This window comes from Siphateles boraxobius, unplaced genomic scaffold, assembly GCF_051911475.1.
Source record: "Siphateles boraxobius isolate OS27281-9 unplaced genomic scaffold, OSU_SipBor_1 77, whole genome shotgun sequence".
Taxonomy (NCBI): Eukaryota; Metazoa; Chordata; class Actinopteri; order Cypriniformes; family Leuciscidae; genus Siphateles; species Siphateles boraxobius.
In genome coordinates, this window is record NW_027509205.1 from 10671964 (window position 1) to 10689566 (window position 17603).

The window sequence follows — 17603 nt, forward strand, 5'->3', positions numbered from 1 at the left end:
ATAGTGAAGTATCTCTGAGTCATTTAGAGTAAAAATTGAAAAATTCAGTGCTGCAATTTGTGGAAAAAAGATTCCCCTTGTAGTGGTACTTGGGACAGACAAGAAAGTGTTTTCATCTTCTGTCTATCTGATTCAAATCACAGTCTGCTAATTCAGTGGTAAGAATTTAATTGTTGTTTTTATTTATATTGTTGTCCATTTATCGAACTTCCATGCCTCTTATATAGTAATTATATATTACTATGTAGTATGTACCAATTTACTAATGCTCAGACACACTCAGTCTCTCTCGCACGCAGACACACTCGGTCTCATTCGCGCACTGTCGCTCGCACGCAGACACACTCGGTCTCTCTCGCCCGATCTCGGACACACTCGGTCTCTCTCTCTTGCGCTCGCTCGCGGAGTTCACTTCGCTTTTGTCCAGTCCGGTGCCTCATAGATCTGCTCCACTCCCCACTCAAATTTTTATTTATTTATACTCAAACATCTCTGAAAATTATTGACTGGCGTAATAATCGCGTGACACAACGAATCGATAATGAAATTCGTTGCCAACTATTTTAATAATCGATTTTAATCGATTTTATCGATTCGTTATTGTAGCCCTATTTTGGTCTTTTTCTACAACATTATTTATTTATTTATTTTAATTTCTGCATTTATGAAGCTTAGCAATTAACAATAACAAAATAAGTTATTGTAAGAATAAAATTATGAAGCAAATATTTTTCTTTCATTTATGATAGATCTTTATGTAATTGTATTTTTATAAATTTTATTAATAATTACCCATTTAATGTAGATGTTTATGTATTTTTTTATATTAATTATACATAATTTATACCATATATAACATTTTGGATGACCAGGATACATACATTTAATAAAATGCATTAGTCATAAAATAAATAATAAGCAGCTTATATAATATTTTGTTGAACGTTTAGATATTTTTGCATGCTGTTTTCTTTACACACCATTTGTTAAAAAAATAATTTTCAAGAGCCCTTTTTGAACCCTATTCATAGAAAGCCACATTAACAATATGATGATACACAGATGTCATTCTTTACCTGGTTCATTATAGAACTCCTACGCCCTAAACGGTTGTCAGGGAACCGGAATCTGCTCCTCCTGCTTCCATCATCCGATTCGGATTTGACAAACTTCTCACTGTCCCCTTTCTCCTTGTCCTGCTCTTTCTGCCGCCACTTCTTCTTGCGGTTGCGTCGCTCTTTGGCACTCTTGGAACTGAGTTTAGACATCTCAGATGAGCTGCAGGACAAGTTCCCTCCCCCTTCACCATCATCCTCCACCACGTCCTCAGACACCGTCCCCGCCGACGTTGCCATAGCATTAGCCTGCCATCACAAAATGTATCAATCATTCACTGATCTAAATTATTTTAGATTCCAACATAGTCACAAAAATGCCCACAATTAAAAATCAGACTTGATCACTAGTGAATGACTAAATGCAAAAACAAACATCCAATATACCAGACAAACATTATACTAGAACACATTTGAAATTGCACAAAGAGGACCCTTATTATCAGCATTGAAACAGTGCCTGACCTGCACATCCTCCTGATGTTTCCTCAGCGCTTCCAGCATGGCTTTAAACTCCGCCTCCTTTTGCTCCGCCTCTTCCATAGTGGCCTGGTTCTGTTCCTCATATGCCATGGCCACCACAGCCAGGATCAGATTCACAAGGTAGAACGAGCCAACAAAGATTACCAGCACAAAGAAAATCATGTAGGTCTTCCCCGCTGCTCTCAGGGTCTGTGGATGAGGGACAGATCAGAAGCATCTTAAATTCGAGAGCATGCATACATCACTATAAAAATTGTTTGTTTTTTACACACATATACACACTGACAAATTTCTAAACACTCATAAATATAATATTCAGGTATTTTGGCTGTTCTATTTCACTTACATACATGTTGAAGAGAACTCTCTGGAAAAATTCAAATGTCAGTTCATTATTCTGAAAATATGTGACCTACTTATGCATAGAATGCAAATACACATACATACATTCATGCATACATACTATTACTATTCTGACTGGCTTAAGGCAGCTACTGGCACCCTGACATGCCTTTGCACAAACAGAAAGACAGATTGTTTGGAGTGAGAAAATTAAAAAGAGAAGAACAGAAAGATAACCAGTAATTTCATGGTTTTTAGCAGTGAGGCTGTTTTGCCTGACAAAATAATGAGAAAATACTAAGCCTAACTTATGAGGAGTGACATTTCTTCTCATCAGCTTTAAAATAACTGCAATTACGTGTCTTCTAGGAATAAAATGCATTCAATAGCTAAATACGGTGTGTATAACATTCAGTTCATTGTGAGTATTAAAACTACTTGTTAAGAGACAATTATGACATTTTATTCAATGTACTGAATTTAATACAAATTTATGTTATATAATTATATTATAATTATTAAATATTTATATAATTCATTTTTATTCAATAATTATATACATTTTCATATTCCTTATACAGATTAAAATATACATTAAAATTGTATCTGTTTATCAGCAATAATGAGGTATCTTTTTTTATATATATATACCATATATTGCCACCCTACGGCACCTATAACTTTCTCTCTTTTAGGGAAGTTGAGTTTAGATACCTATGCTTGAAGTTACTGAAGAATGAACTAGAGCTCAGGATTTATTTAGCATTCTACTATTTAGTCTTCTAGCTGTCCATTACTGCTTCCGATCCCAGAGGGTTCAGTATGTTTGAGGACATCCTGCAGAACGAGGGCTGTCTGCAGCAGCATAAATATTGTAGCTTATCCTAAACAATCCTCCATGCACAAATTAAAGGTATGGTTAACAAAGCATATTGAACTGGATTCAGAGGATTCAGAGAAACCCATCCTCATAATTGATAATCGCATATTGTTTCCTGTTGTTTACAAATGCATTATCAAGCGTAAAAGGCATGAGAATGACTCAAGGCCTGACTTTATTTAATTTACAATGCTAAATGCAAATATTTAAATTCAACTGACTGTTTAATTGTGTAAAGTGCAATTTTAATTTCATTTACATAGAGACTAAATATACATGTACTACAATTTTGTTTATTTTTTTTTTTCAAAGTAGATTATTCTATGAAGATAAAATATATAACATTTGATTTAGGAAATAATAATTTGGTTTAAATAAAAATTAAGATTTTCGGGGGGGAAAAAGACTACGCCCTTACCAGCTGGTACAAGTTCTCCCAAAAGTCCTGCGTCATGAGGCGGAAGAGAGCCAGGAAAGCCCAGCCAAAACTGTCAAAGCTGGTGTAGTCATAATTTGGATTGCGGCCAGCCTTCATACATGTGTAGCCTTCAGGACAGCGACTGAGGCGAAAAAGGGCACACAACCCATAATGACCATTCTATGGATTAGCATACAACGTTTGTCGAAGAAGAATCTCAGGGAATTACTTCTGCTATTCTTCATGTTATTTAAACATATAAATGCACAAAGGCGTCTGCCTCCAACTGCAGCTTCTTCGTGTTTTGTCTTTTTTAATAAAGAAGTGTAGTTTATGTTTTCTAAATGACGATGTTGTAGGATTTAAAGTTTTGGAACCATGTTTGGAACCAAACACTCACCCTGAATCAGAGCTGTTTCCACATAGAAGAGCATCCAACTGGTCTGGCAGGAAGTAGAAATTTTCTAATGACAAACAGAGATGTAGAACCAGTTAACTAAACCATTTCGTATTTTTAACAATCAAGACAATAAAATCTTGGCCAATTCTGTTAAGGCAGAAAAGTGATAAATGGCTTAAATTAAAATTGTATAATACTTTTTTATAAATTAAAAGTTAAAACACTAAAACTTATTACTTTTTGTATTTTTTTAGTGACAAACTAAACAGAAGCTCACTTTCATTCATGATGTATTCATCCCAGTTGAATGCATTGCTGCCATTGGTATCGGGGAACATGTCTGTGATGTTAATGGGCCAGATGACACACTTTTGCCGCAGATTTCCCATGAAGAGCTGCAGACCAATGAGGGCAAAGACACTGAGGCAGAACACGGTGAGGATCATCACATCTGACAGCTTCTTCACAGACTGGATCAAAGCGCCAACAATGGTCTTCAGACCTATGAGATATTGAATATGCACACACATACACGCACAAATATGCACACAAACACATACACGCACACACACACACACACACACACACAAAGGCAGAGACAGTTGCATGTGTGCTCAAATCCCAGAAGTGTATGAAAGGAGTCTTCAAGGCATGATGAGAGGAATTCATTTTTTGTCTTTTTTTCGATGTGAGGCCATGTTGATGTTTCTGGTTTGAAGACACTCTGTCTTATATACACATATACTTGTCTTATCTGTGGTTCTCAACTACTGGTTTGCAGGTATGTTCTGACAGCATGGAACAATGCTAAATTTTTAACCCCATAGAGAATTATGTAATACATTTCTTTATTTATTGGAAAATAAAATTAAAGAATAAATGGCCAGAAAGAACAGATCGTTGTCAGAATTGAAGTATTATAGGACCATAGAATAATTTAGTTAGAATATTTTAGGGCCTTTTCCAGCCGTACGCTTATTCCCCCAGTATCAGCTCTGGTACCTTTACACACACACACACACACACACACACACACACACACACACACACACACACACACACACACACACACACACACACACCACACCACACACCACAAACCACACACCACACACACACACACACACACACACACTCTCTCTCTCTCTCTCTCTCTCTCTCTCTAAATATACAGTATTGTTGCTGATATCGAAAGCTAAACATCCAATTAAATTAAAACATCATCTGTCAGTTTGTAGAAATTAGGACATTAAGACAGATGGCAACATATACATAATGCTTGGCATAATTTCATCATAAACAGAGTTTTGGCCTAATGTGTTTTGTGTGATAAATTGCTGACTGCCAACAGCATGAAATAAATTTGATCTGATTGTAAATGTAAAATCTAGCTCCAGAAGCAAAATCAGTTGAGAACCACTGATCCGGGTGCTTAAGGATGCACTTCCGCATTAATAAAAATATTTTTAATTGTTCATTATTTATTTTTCTATTTTAAATCATGCCTTGAATCCTTATTTTAATTGATTATGACAACGTATAAATAACAGCACCACAAAATACACTTTAAGTTTCTTTACACAGATACTGCTTAGGAGCCATCCCATCATTTGGTCTATTCAAAATAATTATTTACTATTCTTCTTAAACTTGGTTTTAATAAATGCTTACAAAAGATAATATATTATTTCAGGGCATGCAAAAATCAATCATGAAACTTTTTTGAATTGCAGAATTTCAAAAAAGAAGAAGTTTCAAGGTTCAAGGGAGGGCTCCCAGAAACAGAAAAACCTGACATCCATTGGTCTATAAATACTTCAGCACAACCAGAGGGCAATGACATAGGGAGAATAAAGCAGGCAGGGGGACTAAGGGGGTGAAGATTACATGCAGGTCATTTCAGCCCAAAGACTAAACAGAAACAAGTCCAGTGTTAAAATCTTCCAGGACTCCACCAGACATGCTGAGCTAAACATCATGAAGACTGCACTGACCCCTCCCAAATTCAAAGAACTGTTCTATCTTCAAGACAGTAGAATCTCAAATGTAATACTGAAGTTTAGTATTGATATGCTACAATCCTCTTGCCCATAAACCAGGTCAAAACTTAAAATCTCCCAGGGCTCAGGGATTTGATGAGTAGGCTTAGGCTTACTGAAAATAACATGGAAATGACAAATATGACTTGTAGTAAAACCTAGTCAGCTAAATAAATCAAAGCTCTGTTATTTCACTGAAAATTACTGCATATGATGCTAATGTGTCAAGACGTTCAGCTAAAGGTCTGGCATTTTTACCACTGAAGTAAATAAAAATTCACTCCTCTGAAACAAAGAAAAAAAATCTCCCTTGACCATCTGCACTATGCTTCTTTTTTCACTTCCAGGTGCAATTTGTGAGTTTCATACAAAATAAAGGAAAAAAAGTGAACAAAAATGAATATTAAAAAAAAAATTCAAAAAAGGCAGCCAAGCACTTAGTAGGCTAATACTATAAAAGCAAGTGACTTCCAAAGCATCATGCAGCATAAAATATGTCCACAAACTAGGCTTGGCAGTCTTCATAAATAAGTAACAAGTATGTTCTTTGGGAACTCACTGAGAGCCATTCAATTTTCATCTTGGGGAACAAAACATAGCTTGTTAAAAATATCTACTCTAGTGCTCTGAGACCAGGGGCTAAAAAAGTTATATTTGTATCCTGATACATTAAACAGCTAAATTAATGCATTCATACCTTGAGTTTCATACCTGCAGTTTGATTTTAGGCTACTGTTCCAACTCTGTTTTAGACAGTGTACCCCTAGGTGCTCCTTTAGACTGAAACATCACTTTATCTAAAGTCTTTACTGTTAAAATCTGCAATAAAATAGAGCCTTATGTAACTCAGAGATCTGCTTTAGTGTTTAGCAACATCTTAACAACAACCCTACAAGTAATACAGTGGCTTGAGTTCAACCCTGTTCAGGGTTTGTTCACAGATAAGTTTAATGTCTACATGAAAGAGGTTACAGAGGTTTGGTGACTAAAGCTCTCTAAATCGCTCTAATCTGCTCTGGGACAAAAAGGCTGTCGAAGCCAAAGGACTCTGGAGATTGATAGTAGACTGCAAAGCCTATCAAAAATGTATAAGTACCATTTTTGATGATTTTGGAGATAGTAAAAAAAGCAAATTAAATGGTCTTCTCCAAATTAATTTCTGCTAAAAAATAATGAGAGAGAAGTCCAACAAAAAAGATTTCAAATCGAATAGTATTAGGGGGTCATACTGAAAGTTAACCTCAGCGTCAAAACTGCATCTCACCTGGAATGACAGAGATAGTTTTCAATGCTCGGAGAACCCTGAATGTTCTCAGCGCAGATACATTCCCCAGGTCCACAAACTCTGTTACATATCTGAAATAAGGGAGGATCACACACAGACACCAATGACAACCACAAACACACCAAGAACACCACCACGCCAACGAACCACCAGGAGGTATGTCACTCACAGAGCCTGTCCACTACGGGGGGAAAGAAAGGAAAAGAAAACCAAAATACACACACGTACACCTAACACCGACCCGACCCCTCCCGCTCTCACACACTCTCTTACCTGGGATTACAGAAATAGTTTTCAATGCCCTCAGAACTCTGAACGTGCGCAGAGCTGAGACATTGCCTAGGTTTACAAACTCTGTTATATACCTGCAATGATCAGATCAAAGTTACATGGAGACATGGTCATGACTTAGTACTTGATGACTTCCATATGCAGACTAAGATGATCTGTTTCTTAAAAGGTTAAATAGCTTTTAGAGGTGGGGGGGAAAATGAAGTGTAGTCACAATTCAAAATAGAAATGCTGAAAATTTTAATTTATAATTTCATTTAAATAGATGGAGAATTTAAAAAAGTTTGTATTATTATTATTATGTTAAATAATACAATGAATTTGAATTTTTGGAGGAAAGTAAACATACTATGGCAATAGTAGATTACATTAGCAATGTCTTTCAGAACACGGAATAACTGTGATTTTAATAATATAATAAGAAGTAGTAGTGATAATAATAAATATTATGTCATATTACAAATGCTTGCATGTTACATATTTAGTTTTTCCTTCAAGAAAAAGAGAAAGACATTGCAATGCATTGTAAATATTTGGTTCAACAACACAAACCTGATCTGTTTCCCACCCCTAATAGCTTTCATAAACAATTATGCTCTTACGGTATTATTAGTATAGGATATACAATATATCTCAGATAAATTTGTCTGGTATTTGTAAAAAAAAAAAAAAATACAATGAGATCCAATAAAAACAGATAAAATGAAATTGGAGAATGAGAACTAGGAAGGCAGAAAGAGTTAGTGAGTGAGAAAACCTTCTCTGCGTGGGCTGCTGGTAGGGGTGGGCCATATACCGATATAGACATGTTTAACCGGTAGAAATTTGTCAACCGCTAGAGATTTTGGACTATTGTTTCTATTGCGGTTATGCTCACATGACGTTGCCGTTCTGCACCATCACGAAAGCTTATCATTTGAATGCGTTTTTAAGCCTTACTACAATTTATGTAGTAGCCTTTTTCTATAGGCCTATCTAGTGCTTGAAGTTTTTCAGGCAGGTCTAACTCAGTTTTGTCTTTGTCCTATTGTAGTTTTTTGTCTGATTTCTTGTAATTCGTTTCTTTGTTCCTTATCACTGACTTTAATTGTCTTCAGTGATCTTGATAGTTTGTTTTATGTTATTTATGTTAGTATTTAGTGATATTGAAATTGGTGATGAGATAACTGTATTGTGATGTATATCGTTATCATGAAATAAAAGTACTCATATTGTGATATCAGATGTTGGTCATTTCGCCCACCCCTAGCTGCTGGGAGTCTAGTTGATGGTGAATGGCTCTAATCACTGATCTTTTGGGACATCTGGACAATGAAAATTCTCAGAAAGGAAGAACAGAGTGAGTTTTCTGGATTCCGGCAAGAACCAGGTATAATCACAGCACAGCAGAGAAATGAGGACAAGGACAAATGCAGAGAGGTGAACTTGACAATAAGCAGAGTTGCCACATCCATAAAGATGCTACCTAAAACGTTCATATGGTTAGACAGAATATAACACTAAAAATGTGTTGTCTGTGTCCCCCACATACAGTAAGAGCTCAATTTACAAACAGCTTATTAATAAAAAATAAAATAAATAAAATTTTCATCATCCATCATTAAAAAAATGTCTTTAAGCAAGTGTTGAGCTAGTGTCCTGACTAGTTAAATGACTTAGTTTTTTATTAATTGGTATTAACCGAATGATAGCTCAAAAAATCAGACAAGGTTCATAGTTACAAAATTACATACTGTAACTAAACTGACATTTGTTCTGAATTATATCATTCATATGTTTAAAGAATCATATGAAAGCATATCCTAGAATCAGGATCTTGTACTAGAATTCAAAAAAGGGGACACTTATAGTGGATTCCAAAAGTCTGAGACCACATTGAAGTTTGAAAAGAGTAAATTGTTTAATAGAAAAAGAAAATCATTTTCACTAGTGATCTAAGGCCAGGTGCACACTGTACAATTTATAATACTCCTTTACGATTGTCAGACTGTACGAACATGATCCCCACTGTAAGTCATATCACACTGTGGGATGTCAGACTGTACGACAGTCAAGATTTGTTAAAAAACGGACACACGCAAGACCCGTCCAGAGTTTTACATCATCAATCCGTGACACGTTCGGTGACGGATGATGGATTGAAATGGTGACTAGCAAACAAAATCTCTAGATTTATATGTGTCTATAAAAAAATGTATTGCAATGGTCATTATTCGGCTGTCTGTGAACATATCAAATTAGTGATAAAACACTAAAGATTTTGGCCAAGGATCAAAATATTTTAGGATTCGCAAAAATTTACCAAAATCATACAGTGCGCACCCGGCTTTAGAGTTTTATATGTGATAAGATGTAAAAGTGACCGAATACTTACGCCATTGAGATGACCATGAAATCCAGCCAGTTCCATGGATCTCTAAGGAATGTGAAGCCATCTATACAAAATCCACGGGCAATGATTTTTGTAAGCGATTCAAATGTATAAATTCCAGTGAAGGTATACCTGAGGGAAAAGAGCAGGAGGTGGGGATACATTTTTAAATTAAGTAACTAGAACTAAATTATGTACAACCAAGCTATCTATTTAAGATTTGTTTGTTGTTGTTGTGAATAACTTGTTTTGAGGCATGCTGTGGTTAGGATCAATACTTACTCTACTTGTTTGGACCACTCGGGAGGATTACTAAAAGTCATGAACACACAGTTGGTCAAAATCGTACACATAATGAACATGCTGAATACTGTGGGTATCAGTTAAGGAAATTCTGAGCCATCACAGAATAAAAAATAATTATAATAATAATATTACTTCGTAAATATAAACATCAGGATATTCATCAATAACAGATTGCCAAAACAGACAGAAAATGTTTAATTTTGGCTAGTTGTAAAGCACTGCTAGGGCTTAACAATAATTATATTTAAATATTTTTTTAGCTTTATGACAATATTTTGTATGTATTTATAATCATTATATAAGAAGCACAGCCATGCACAAAAGTACTGGCAGTGACATAAATGTTTTGCTTCGCAAAGTTTACTGCTTCAGTTGTTGTGGTGTTGGTACACATTGTTTCTAGATTATTGTGCAGGAATGATCAGATGTATTTTAAATAATTGCAAAAAGCTCCATTGAAAAAAAAAATAAAGAAAAAAGAAATCACTGTTTTTTGGGACCTGGCATAAAATGACCAGCTAACATCATTTCACTAATGATCTCATCAGCACATGAGAAAGTCTGACCGAGTACAAGTCAGTTTCATTCTGATTGGATTTTAAGAGCAGACTGCTATAAAAGGAGGGAACGAGTGCTTCCAATCATTGTGTTCTCATGTTAGAAATGGTTAATTACCCATAAAGAAAGATGTGCAGCCATCATCGCTTTGCATCAAAATGGCCTCACATGCAAGGAAATTGTTGCAAAGAATATTGGACCTGAAAGAATCATTTACCGGATCATCAAGAATTTCAAGGGGAGAGGGTCAACTGCACTGAAGGAGGCTTCAGGATTTCCCAGGGTGTCCAACAAGCACCAGGACTGTCTCCTACTGAGGAATCAGCTACGGAAACATGCCACTATTAGTGTAGAACTTGCTCAATATTGGCAGTACGGTTGTAATGGTATATATCATGGTATGACCACGATTATCATCCAGTATCGTGCACATTTGCTTATCTACAGTATTGGGGGGTAAAAATCAAATGGAGTATCACACCTGCGCATAAGCTACTTCTTTCCACTTGACTGCTTGATTGGTTGACTGATTGATGGATGGATGAATAAATTGAAAGTAGAGCTGTACAATAAATCAAATCGCGTCATGGGAAAGCGCAAAAAGACTGCTATAAAAATATATAATCTGCTTGTTCTGTGTGTCTCTCTAAATGAGCTCCACCGGATACTCTATACTCAAGTAAGTGTGACGCTCATGGTGTTTTCAGTGTCTGCCATCTCACAATATGAGGATGTAAACAGCTGCTCTGAGAACGCTTAAAGAGCATTTTATCATTTTATTACAAAAAAAACATTGTCAAAATAAAAGTTCGGTTTAACTTGTAGAAATATATTACTACTGTATAGCAGAATGTACTTCTCAAAAAAACAAAACAACAACAAAGCAATTTCTTTAAACATTATTTAAGAAATATAATTTTTTGTCCATGTTTTAATTAGTAAATCTCTGTGGTGCAGCACTTAGCCAAAATGTAAACAAAACAAATGGTTTCAAGTTTGTTATAATAAAGCATTTGTTCACCAAATGAACAAAAGTATTATAAAAGGAGAATGAAAAAACTGTTTTCATTCATTTAATGGTCATTTTAACTGATGTAAAAATATAATAATTGATTGTTTAATACCGTATACCGTGAAATCGTGAAGCCATGATCACTGTGATCACATCGTGAAGACTTTTAACATACCATGAAAATCTCATACGTTACAACCCTAATTGGTAGTAGGTGGGTGTGAGTGAATCTGCACACACAGTGAGGCGAAGACTTTTGGACAACGGCCTGTTGTCAAGAAGAGCAGCAAAAAAAAAAGACACTTCTCTCCATGAAAAACACCAAGGACAAACTGAAATTCTACGGGAAGTATAAGGATTGCACAGAAGAAGACTGGTGCAAAGTTATCCTCTCTGATGAAGCCCCCTTCTGACTGTTTGGGACATCTGGAAAATTGATTGTCCGGAAAAGAAAAGGTGAACTACCATGAACTACTGTGCATTTTTGGCAGTGTCGTGCCAAAAGTGAAGCATCCTGAGACCATCCATGAGTGGGGTTGCTTTTTATCCAAGGGTATGGACTCTCTCACAATTCTGCTCAGAAACACTGCCCTGAATAAAGAATGGTATAAAAAACTTCCTGCAAGAGCAACTTCTCCAAATGATACAGGAACCATTCAGCGATGATCCGTGCATTTTCCAGCATGATGGAGCACCATGTCATGAGGCAAGAGTAATATTGAAGGGGCTCTGAGATCATTACATTGAATTTTTATAAGATCCGTGGCCAGGCAACTTTTTCTGACCTTAATCCCATAGAGAACCTGTGGTCAATCCTCAAAAGGCGAGTGGACAAGCAGAAGCTCACAAATTGCGATCAACTCCGAGCTCTAATAAGGCAAGAATGGATCGCCATCAGTCAGGATTTGGACCAGAAGCTGATATCCAGCATGCCAGAGCGAATTGCAGAGGTTAAAAAAGAAGAAAGGTCATCACTGTAAATATTGACTTTGTATATATTGCATGTTATTCCAAATCAAAGCCTTTAAACTTACGAAATGCTTATCACTGTTTTACAGTACACTAGAAACATGCAAACAAATAATCTACAAATACTGAAGCAGCAAACTTTGCAAACCACAAAATTCATGTCACTGCCAATACTTTTGGCCATGCCAGAATTCTGATCTGTTTGTCACAAAATGAACAAAGAAATATTAATGTTTAATCATTTCATTAATAAAGTATACCGTATAATAAATAAATACACATTAGCATAAAAAAGTGCTAATGCTAATACCATAACAGGGAGTTTTAAGCTCATTTGTGTCATTTATATAGGCATTTAAAATGTTTTTTTGTTTAGACTACAACCACATTAACAATTAAATTAGTCAAATAGTTTCCAGGGCAAAGCATTAGAGTTCAAATCTTTGTGGCATATGTTTGATATATGTTTATGCGTTTCTATGTCAACACTATCAATGCCGAAATTAATCTGCAGCAGTCAGGTGGTACAAGTCCAAGCTCTGTAAGTTGTTTACGTTCATTATTATTGTAATGTTACGTGCTTGGAGACTTGAGGTCATTTAATGCTGTCTCTCGCAGCTGACTCTGCTCTGTGCGTTCATGTGTTTTGGATGAGGCGTGGCTTTTGAGAGAGAGCTCTGAAGGGAGGGTGGGATCTAATGCTTTCAAAGCTAGATTGCTATTGCTAGCCACTCCGAAATTGCTTACCCTACCTTTAACTAAAACATTAGTTTAAAATCCTTAGCATTATTCCTGGCCATCCCATGCACGATAGCAAATAAGTAGACATATTAAATATTTGATGCAGAGAAAGACAGTGCAGACATACAGTATTTATCATATATAAATTTAAACAGCTGAAAAAGGATATGAATGTATCAAAATTTTAATCGCTATTCGCCTAGCAAGATTAAAAGGGCTTATCATGTACAAGGCAGGTGTGGCACTAAAGCGGAAGATTGTTTTCCCTCTATTTAGGACTATAAATGTCTGTGGAGATGAAAAACAGAAACAGCCAGAGAGAGAAATAAGTGAGAAAAAGACAGAATAACAAAGAGAAAGAGAAACACTAGATTAGTTGCAAGCATAGAAAAACATCATCACTTATTCAACTTGAAACTTTCAGAAGTAATAATCATGCAGACACAATCAAAGTCTGCATCTATTTCTAGAAGACAAGGCATCATAATGAAGACATATTGCTTTATATACTACTAAATAATTAAAATCACATTCTTTGGCAAGAAGTAAGTAAATCTGCAAGACCGCATGCAAAACATCCACATTGTCTCTGTTGAAAGCAATAAAGTAAAATAAATATAACATAATGTTCATACAAAGTTAGCTCAAGTTCTCGATTTTGATTAGCTGAGAGTGCTGATATTTAGTCCAACACAGGATGAATATCATGGCTGCGATTTGGCTATAAGCATGGGGTGGCAGGATGCTCGAAGTAATAATTCACCCAACAATAAAGAAATCCCCAAAAAACAACGTAAGAGTTGTATTTCTGACGCTTACTGGACTGGATTATGAAGTACAGGATGATGCACAGAAGAGCAATGGCATCCGCCACAATTTTACTGTTTAAACTGCTCAAATATCAGTTGTTGGTTCTTTTTCACGAAAACCGAACGATCCATGAACTTAGTTGTTGACACTCTTGGGTGCTTTATTAAATCACAATGTACTTCCATTGAAATTGCCAATCAGATATTCCTTTAAATGAATTCCCCTACCCCCCCCCCCCCCAAAAAAAAGCTGGAAAAAGTCATGCAGTCAAGTCAAGTCATTTGATTGACATGAGGGTAAGTAAATGTTAACAGAACTTTCATTTTTGTTTTACCTCCCAAAGAGCAAATGATAGCTGTGACTATACAACTCAAAATAACAGAGCTCACAAGAGAAATTGGAGAAGCATTAGTGACCAATTCGACCAATTTCACCCCATTTCACCCATTAGGCCATTTCACCTCAAGAAATATATATATACCAGCCTTATCAAACCTATATTGCCTACTGTATCATATTATATAAAAGTTTCTATGGCCTCTAAATATCGACATATAAATTTAACTGAAAAACCTGCTGGATACAATCTACAACACACATTCTGCCCTTTGAATGATATTTCATAATTAGTAAGCAAACAGCCTTTTAGTATAATTTAAAAAATATCCAACCATTTATAGTTAGTAATATTCCAAGATGAACTTTTACTGAAACTTAGGTTTATGTGATTATTCATACATATTTTTTACAAAGACTTGAGGAACATTTATTTGTATATTTCTCAATCATCATTGTATTGCATTGCATTATATGTTTTGCACCCCACAAATAAAACTACAGAGCTTTGATCAGAAAACTAATATCATCTTACTAAGATAGATAAAATGCATATAAATATCAGTTGTCACTCTATATATCCCAATAATATATAAGTAGTCTGCTACAAGTATACTGTTATAAAAATCTCATTCAGAACCAGAAATGCTTTTTACTTTTTGGCCATATGACAACATAAATGAAAACATCTTCAACAAATTGCATATTTGTTTAATTTGGGCCTCTGAATAAAATGTGTTTTTATTTTTTCCTCGAGTATGAGCTCTGTATTTTCACTATATCATACTATATAGTCCATAAATTCCTGATGTATTAAATATTTTTATATTTTGTCTAAAGGTTCAAAATGCTTGTATGAAATATTCTATATTTGGAAGAGGAGAAAATATATTTATTAATGTCTGTAATAATGCCAAAGATGAACCCTAGTTGTATCCGGATATCTCACTTCTAAATGAATATGAAAAGTTTGAATTCATATGAAAATTTTTCAGAGAATGCTTAAGAACACGAACGAGTAAGCTCACGAGTCTTTCAGTAGATAACCTCATAATTGTTTAAATAAAACATGTTCGCTACCATCAAAGTTTCATGGGAGGTCTCATTCATTTGCGGTGATGGGATGCACCCCTGTACTTCTTTTTACATGCTTGAGTTTAGTTGAACACTAAGAAACCCTCTTCAGCACCACGGAGAGTGCCAAGTCTATTAAACCAATTCAGCACCATTCATGTAAGCTGAACATAACGTGAAAAGAAACTTCTCAGAAGAATATAGAGCACACAGAATTATCAAAGTTCATAATTTGGGTCATTTCATTTGGTTTGTTGGTCCACAATAATGATTAATGTTAAAGAAGGACAGATCAGTAAATAACACATTGTATATGTAACTAAAGATGGAGAAGAGCTAGATCTATTTGGGTCAGACTGAATCAGGCCACCATGTAAACTACATACTGAAACCTGCTTTGAGAAAAAGAAAAAAAAAAGATCTGCTCTCTGCTTAGAAACCCCAAACTGTATGTGAGACATTGGGGATCAACTTCATCTTTTCCTGTGCTCAAAACACGACAAGATCCATTCAAAACAGTAGCTCAAACCAGTAGTCACATATGAAACATCATGAGATGAAAAAATAATGCAGAAGTGGTGCATTTATGAACAAAAATACATTTGCCCTTTCTCAATATACTCTGGCTATAGTACATGTGCATGTGGGCTTCCTCTTTTTAATGCATGACAGGCTGCACAGCTACTGAAAATTTCATAATCCAGAATGGAGCAGAAAAACGAACAAAAAAAGAGCAGGAGAAAGACAGCCCAGAGAGGAATGAGTAAGCAGTGAGAGCAAGATAGGAAGATGGAGAACGAATGAGGAAACAAAGACATTTAAAAGCAAATCGTAAATATAAAAAAAGAAAGAAGAAGAAGAAGAAGAAGAAGAAGAGAGAGGACAAGCTATAAAAATATGTAAAACTGGACCCAACCTCAGACACTGAATGAAACCCCTAGGTGAAAAATAAAACAATACTGATGGAAAGGCACTATAAAATAGTATTGGTTCACAAGGCTAAGAAATTAAGCGATTTGTATTTCTATAACACCTTTCTAGAGCAAACGTCACAAAGTTCTTTGCATTCAAATATAAAAAGGAAATCAAAATAAGAGTGACAGTCATTAAAAACAGACAATCGGATAAAAACAGAGTAATACAGACCAAATTAGACAAAAGCAAAATAAGTGGGTTTTTAGTTACTTTTAAAAGCGTTCATAGTGTCCACAGATCTTAAATCCAAAGGAAGAGCATCCCACAATTTTGGAGCAATAACCTCAAAAAGCATAGTCATTATTAGTCTTTAGTCTAGAGAACAAGTCAAATAAAATACAATTATTTGAGCACTAAAATGAATAAAATGTAAATTAAATGAATAAAATGTGTGTTGTAGGGTCATTGACGAATAAGGGTTTTAAAAGTGTAAAAAAAAAATATGGAGATGTAATTAATTTTGAAACCATTTTTTAGTTTTACTAAGTGTTAACAATGAGATTATGTGGTTTTTACAATCAATTAAGACTGCTTATGTAATTTTTTATAAGATGGACAAAATTTGTCACCAAAAAAGTCATTCGGTTTAACCATGAATATATCTAAAATAATTAATTTGCAGATAATTATTCATGAAAAAAACTGATTTGACATTGATGTTGACAATATAGTGTGTACCATGGAAGAAATATAAAATAAAATTATCACTGATCTCATAAATGCAATCATTTTATTGGACTACTCTAAACCCTCCTACATGTTCAAGTAAAACATTTCTCAATGAAATGAGAAAAGGGGAAATGTAGAATAATCTGCTTTATTGTAAAATAATAAAGCCTAATCTTCTTTATATTTGTATTATTGTAGTTCCTTTTGTTATTAAAAACAATATTATTCTATTTGAATATTTACTACTATATACCGAATGACCAAGGCTGGTTATACCGAATGACTATGTGTGCTACCCATGACATTATGAATATTTAAGACAATACACAGACAAAAATAGTTTCAAAAGCACAATTTATTTTTTATATAAAATTAATGTAAAAAAGTACATCAAACATGAAAAAATTTCTGTCAGGACCACTATCATCAAATACAACTGACAATTAGCATAGAGTTTGGATTGCAGGTGTGGTTCCGTTCTGGGCAAGAACTCCCTGCGCATCCATGCAGCCTAGCATGGATGGCCTAG

General features: G+C 35.0%; 1 protein-coding gene across 7 annotated transcripts in view; it reads right to left on the reverse strand.

Moving 5' to 3' along the window:
- Nucleotides 1-17603, reverse strand: part of scn8aa (sodium channel, voltage gated, type VIII, alpha subunit a) — a 78571-nt gene that overhangs the window by 38950 nt on the left and 22018 nt on the right. For 3 of the 7 annotated variants that reach the window (XM_077218627.1, XM_077218629.1, XM_077218625.1), the window contains exons 1-8: nt 9907-10000; nt 9628-9756; nt 6942-7033; nt 3916-4140; nt 3639-3702; nt 3239-3380; nt 1581-1787; nt 1077-1364 (exon numbers count right to left, since the gene is read on the reverse strand). In XM_077218627.1, coding sequence (XP_077074742.1) covers nt 1077-1364; nt 1581-1787; nt 3239-3380; nt 3639-3702; nt 3916-4140; nt 6942-7033; nt 9628-9756; nt 9907-9986 — 1227 coding nt within the window. In that variant the 5' untranslated portion in view covers nt 9987-10000. Of the gene's footprint in view, nt 1-1076; nt 1365-1580; nt 1788-3238; nt 3381-3638; nt 3703-3915; nt 4141-6941; nt 7034-7235; nt 7328-9627; nt 9757-9906; nt 10007-13379; nt 13499-17603 lie in introns of those variants that run through there. The other 4 variants (XM_077218628.1, XM_077218626.1, XM_077218631.1 and 1 more) reach the window with 3 other exon arrangements.